The sequence below is a fragment of the Suricata suricatta genome, chromosome 17, assembly GCF_006229205.1.
Source record: "Suricata suricatta isolate VVHF042 chromosome 17, meerkat_22Aug2017_6uvM2_HiC, whole genome shotgun sequence".
Classification (NCBI taxonomy): Eukaryota; Metazoa; Chordata; class Mammalia; order Carnivora; family Herpestidae; genus Suricata; species Suricata suricatta.
This window is the reverse complement of record NC_043716.1, coordinates 51,135,073-51,141,072: the sequence shown is the minus strand read 5'-3', so window position 1 is coordinate 51,141,072 and position 6,000 is coordinate 51,135,073. Positions and strand designations below refer to the sequence as shown.

Below are 6,000 nucleotides of genomic sequence, written 5' to 3'. Positions count from 1 at the left end.
GTTGGCCAGCCAGACGCTCCTGTGTTAGAGGCCGGTAAGACAGGTGTGGGATGTCAGGTAAGATCTGCTTCCCCGCCGGCCTCCCCGTCCCCTCCTCAGTGGGAGGTCTGGAGCTTGTCACAGACTCACACCACCTGGATCTGGCTTGCTCTCAGCAGGTAGTGAACCCTTTTGAAACCCAGGCTCCGAATGAGAGACACCCAGGCAGTAGAGGAGAGGGCCCCGGTCCCCTCCTCCTCCTTTATGACAACCACGACAGGTTTTCTGGGGACCCGTCTTTGTGCAGCCCATGGTTCTATCTTCCCCAGTTATTCTGCATTGAGGAGAGGTCACTGGGGCACGGCCCTGCCGAGGGCTAAGTGAACAGCAGCACAGGGTGGACGGGGCCCCAGAGCCCTGCGTGGCCCCTGCCAACGCTGTGGGAGGGAAGAGGTGCCTTCCCTTCTTCTCCGACGTACCTCCTTCTCCCGTGGAGCCCCAGAGCCCCTCATTTGTCTCATGTTACTATAATCACCGAGGTCAGTAGGAGAAATTGCTGAGAACTTGTACCGAGTGGAGGCACGTTCCCCAAGATCATCAGCACGTTTGGTGATTCGCTAGAAGGACCCACAGCGCTCCGCATAGAGTTGTGCTCATGGCTGAGGTTTAACATTGGACGGATCAGAAGGAGAAAGGTACAGGCGGAGTCTGGGGACGTCCGCCCACTGGCCCCTGACGCTCCCCGCCTCCTGTGAGGGGCCCAGTGAGAGTGCTCCTTCCCCCAGCAAGGAGCACACACGCACATGTGTGCAGTTAACACACCCATGATGTGTCTGCCCGGGGCACCCGGTGGAGCCTCCGCCCCCAGAACTGTACCGGGGATGCTCACAAAGGCAGCGTATGCTGCCGAGGTTCCAGACTTGCAGAAGGAAAGCAGGTGAATTACATCCATCCCCTTGTTTGGAAGTCAGCGGAGGCACATTGACGCACCCTTACCAGGGAAGAGAGGGGGCAGTTTGAGCACCAAGTTCCCAGAAGCTGGCCAAGGACCAGCCTTGCAACCAGGACCTTGCAAAGGTAGCAGGTGCCGGTGGACCGCATGCACCCTTTCTGCACAGGCAGTTTGTGCGGGAAGTGAGGAGAGGCATGGCATTGGGAGGCAAAGGTGGCCAGAGACAGGAGTCTGCAGAGATGTGCTCTGGCCCGCAGAGCAAACCACAGCTTTCCCTCAGCTAAGATGGGGGCCGTGGTGCGGATCACCTGGGATAGTGCATATTCGGGCTCTGCCCTCTGCAGCCGCTCAAGGGTGCCTGGGTGGCTGAGTCAGTTCAGTGTCTGACTTTGGCTCAGGTCATGATCTCACAGTTTGTGAGTTCGAGCCCTGTGTCCAGCTCTGTGCTGACAGCTCGGAACCTGGAGCCTGCTTCAGATCCTGTGTCCCCTTCTTTCTCTGCCCCTCTCCATCTCATGCTCTCTCTCTGTCTCTCCCTTTTTCTTCAAAAGTAAATAGACATTAAAAAAATAACAAGTAGTTTCGCTCAAAATTTGTTTTCTTGCTTTAGAATATATTTTAATTGCAGGAAACTCAAAATATGAAAAAGCTTAAAGAAATGATAAAAAAGGTGCTTCTCAGGAAAAAAAAAAACCCCAAAAACCCTGAACCTGTTCATTCAGAGTTCAGTTGTATTTGCGTTTTGGTCACTTTGGTTACTTAACTGGCTGTGTAATATTCTGTCCTAAGGGTGGCCTGCAGTTTAGCCGTTTTCCAACTTTTGGACAGATAGGTTATGTGCTCTTTCCCTATTTTTTAAAGAAATACCTTTGTGATGAACATAAGCCTTGGAGCACCTATCTGATTAGTGCCTTGAAGTAAATGTCTAAAAGTGGAAAAAATTTAAAAGTATCATTTTTCTCCTTTCAGGATCCAGATGAATGCTGTAGACTAATTTCTTACCTGACTTCTTTATTAGGGCTGTCTGGATTGATTAAATTATTTGGTTAGACCTACATTGCTTGTGGCATGGCACACCTAGAGGAAAGTGTCATTTGTATGGCTGCCTGGGGACAAAACCTTCCACCCACCTCAAGCCACTCAAGGGTGGGAGAGGGCTGAGCTAGTGGTTTTAAGCCACCCGGACTTTGGGAGCCTCAAGGATTGGGGGTAATCACCTCAACAAGCCTGTGACGTGTTCGCAAAGCTATAGATGATGCCTCTAACATGGGCTACAAAGTTAAACCAATATTTTTCAATTGAAATATAAAATGCATCTAGAAAAGTGCACATTTTATTTGTATTTTTTTATGTTTATTTTTGAGAGAGGGAGCCTGTGTATTCAAGCCGGGGAAGGGCAGAGAACGGGGCAGATGATCCGAAACGGGCTCTGTGCTGACAGCAGCGAGCCCGATGCGGGGCTCAAACTCATGAGCCATGAGATCATGACCCCAGCCCAAGTCAACGCTCAACCGATTGAGCCACCCAGGTCCCCGAAAAGTGCACTTTTTTTTAAATAAATGTACAGCTTGATGATTTTTCACAATCACCTGTGAAACTAGTACCCAGATCAAGATCCAGAATAGCACCAGCCCCACAGCAGCCTTTCAGGACCCTTTCTAGCCCTGACCCTCCTCCCCCAACCTCCACTGCCAAGGGGATTCCCTCTCCTAGCCTCTGACCACAGAGATGAGTTTTCTCTGTTTCTGTACATTATATAAATGGAGTAATCATATAGTATGCGCTCTTGTGCGTCTGGCTGATTCCACGCTGTTTATTTTCCAGTTTACTCATGCCCTTGCCTGATTATGGGCTTCATTCATACATATGTCGTGTGTGTTCTCATTGCCGTGTGGTATTCTGTTGTATGAATACGTCCTAATTGATGTATCCATTCTACTGTTGGTGGGGCGTTTGGGGAGTTTCGAGTTTTGGCTCTCACAAGCGCTGCTGCTGAGAGCTTTTGTGGACACGTGTTTGGTGAATCCAAGTAGGCGTTCCTCTTAGGTGGTGATGTCACTGCTCCGGGGTAGCGCTGCTGGGTCGTAGGGCGTGTTCATTCCCGTGGATGCTGCCAGTTCATCTTCCAAAGCGGTTGTGCCGTTTTGTCCCTCCACCTGCAGACTGAGAGAGTTCCAGCTGGTCCCCATGGTCCCTACCCACACTTAACCAAGTCCCATCTTTTAGGCCCGCTATTTACTGAAGATTTGTAGTTATAATTCACAGCAGAGCCACGTAAAAGACACCACATGGGTCAATGGAAGCCAGGCACCTCTGACAAAACACTCTGATTGGCTGTGGGTTGGATGGAAGGTTTAAAAAAAAATCTTTCCCCTGGTCCTTGGCCCATTTTATAAAGTTTCCAATCCAGGCTTCTAGACAGGTTGGCTCACTCAGGCATGGGCCCGTCTTTATTCGTGCGGCTCTGTTAGATCCGAGGATTTCCTCTTATCCCCACACACGTCTCCCTCAGACTCTGAAACATCTTATTTATATTTTCAGAGGCGGATCTTGGATGGAAGTCTTGGCTTTGCTGCAGGGGTAAGTACCGTGTCGCAGGAGTGATGTCAACGGGGGCGTGCTTGTTCGAACATTTCTGTGCCAACGGCGTATTTCCCGTCTCTCCGTGCAACCTAGACGCCCCTCCCTGGTCTCCAGGTGCTAATGGCCCCTTCGTATCTCTGCTCCTGCATGACCCAAGCCAAAGCCAGAGGCCTAGGCGGCCGGGCCACCCAGGTGTCCCTCCTTCATTTTTTCAGAGGGGTCATTGAAACGATTTTGTTAGAATCAGCATGTGAGCAAGATTTTCATATCGATTATAACTTTTAAGTGTCTCTTATTCTTTAACAATTCCTTTTTTTTTTTTTTTCAGTCCAGTAATTTGTTGGAGACACTGGGTCTTTTATATCCACAGAGTGTCACACGTTGTGAATTTGGCTGACGGCTTCCTTGGTGGGGGGCTGAATACCTGTGCCCCAGTTCCCCGGTCTGCTGTGAGCCGGGCATTAGAGCCTGGGGTTTGGAGAGCTCAGAGCCTGCTTCCCACGCATGTATATGCCAGCGTGGAGCATACCGTTTGTCCTCATCACACCGGAAGTCATGTAATATGTGACACCCTTCCAGGTGATCAGGATTTGGTTCCTTTGTCTGGGATTTACTGCTCTCTGCAGAACCTGGCCGGGGGCTGTGGTCTCCCAGAGGTCACCTAAGTCAGCAGCTGTCAGACTGGGGTCTGTGTACCTTCCGGAGCACATGGAGGCCTTCCAGGTGGTTCCCAGGGGCATGGAGAGTGTTCCTGAAATCAATTTCCAGGCCCCAGGCTGCCCTGACAAGTGGCTTTCCTTGCTCGAGTTCCCCTCCATGTTTCCCCTCTCTGCACTCCGGGCCTTACTACCGGGTCTCCAGGTGCAAAAGTCCACGTGTAAATGGGGGACCGCTTGGGGTGTTGGTTGGTGCTGAAGTGGAGAAGGTGGGGCCTCTAATCACCGAGCAATGGGCATGAATCCTTAAGTGGTTCAGACATGTCTGGCCCTTTGATTGTGGATCTAATCAAATTGTTTGCACCGTGTTGCTTAAAAATAATTTTCCACGATGGACCACTGTGGGATTTGGGGCCTGTGACTAGGAAAACATTCAGAGAACAAAATGACATCATTGTAACAATGTACCTAATTTTCCACATTCTTCTTTATGCGAACACATTTTCTCTTTGCTTATGTTTAAAAAAGAAAGAAAAAGGCAAGAAAAATAGAAACAAAATCGACTCCCAACTCTCAGACTAGTGATGAGCACCTAATATTGGTCCCCGGATGTATGAATTAATTGAAAAACCAAGGGCGACGGCCTGATTCATGAAAATACACATTTCCAAGAATATTTTACTTTTAATGTTTGATAATTATAAAACAGTGTATTATATTTTTGTTGTTAGAAATCTGTTCTCTACCGCTAGTCATTTTAATGACAACTCAGTCTGGGAAATTGTTCTTAAGCAGTTAGAGCCCTAGGCCCAAATGAATTTTTCTAAAAATTAAATTAGAATGTATATAGGCATTTATATTACAAAGAAGAAGTAGGATAAAGAAATCAATAATAGACTTTCTAGCTTAAAACAAGTGGCTTTAGGGTAAAATTCTGTGGGAAAATGGAATTGAAATAGAAGTCTGGGCGAAGAAGTAATGATGTAAGTTTTGGGAATTTCAGTGAAGAGCTTGCTTGTGCATTTTTGTGTGTTTAGAATGTAGCCCGTGGACAGAAGAGTAGAAAAAACATGAATATACAGTTTATATATATATTTTAAGAGGATCAAATATTTCATCTGTGGATCTATGAGTGAATCACTAAAGAGTGGGAATCAAATCCCTGTGTTGCTTAGAGCCCAGTGGATACATTTAATTGACAGATGAAACAGAGATCAGTATTTATATGCCTGAAATGACAGCTTCTGCCACTCTTGAAACTCAAAGATGAAAACATTTTAAATGTCAATTTTAAAAGGAGTGAGGGGGTACCTAGTTTTAAAAAATTCTCCTAGGGGTTACAGAGATTTCTGCTCTGTGCTGTCCATCTGCTTTCGATGAGGCACTTGTGTCTCCTGTTCTGTTTGGCCTTTTCGGGGCAAAAGCCACTGTGAGGTTTGCGTAGCAAAAGGCAGAAACACCCAAAATGAAACAAGAAAGGGACCAAACAAGGGAAAGCAGAGAATAATAGTCTTCAGGACATGTAAGCATGAGCCTGATGAGACATGAACATTTAAGATGTAATTTCCCTAAAAAAAAAAAAAAATCATCAGCCCACTCTTTTGTGGTCATTTAAGTATGAGGACCTAAAATAAAATCATTTTATTTCCGATTTTTAATATAGTTGTTAAAAAAGAAGAGAGACTCTAAAGATTATTTGTGGGTTTGCTTTTTTCTTTTATTTTTATTTTTTCCTTTATTTTTTAAAAATGTTTTATTTATTTTTCAGAGAGAGAGAGAGAGAGACAGAGACAGAGACAGAGACAGCGTGAGCAGGGGAGGGTCAGAGAG

At 46.9% G+C, this 6,000-nt stretch overlaps 1 protein-coding gene across 6 annotated transcripts in view; it reads left to right on the top strand.

The window, feature by feature from the left end:
• The window catches only part of SLC39A11 (solute carrier family 39 member 11), a 353,304-nt gene that overhangs the window by 25,089 nt on the left and 322,215 nt on the right, over positions 1-6,000 (top strand). For all 6 annotated transcript variants that reach the window (XM_029927486.1, XM_029927490.1, XM_029927488.1 and 3 more), the window contains one exon: positions 3,473-3,511. In XM_029927486.1, the coding sequence (XP_029783346.1) occupies positions 3,473-3,511 (39 nt within the window). The remainder of the gene's footprint in view (positions 1-3,472; positions 3,512-6,000) is intronic.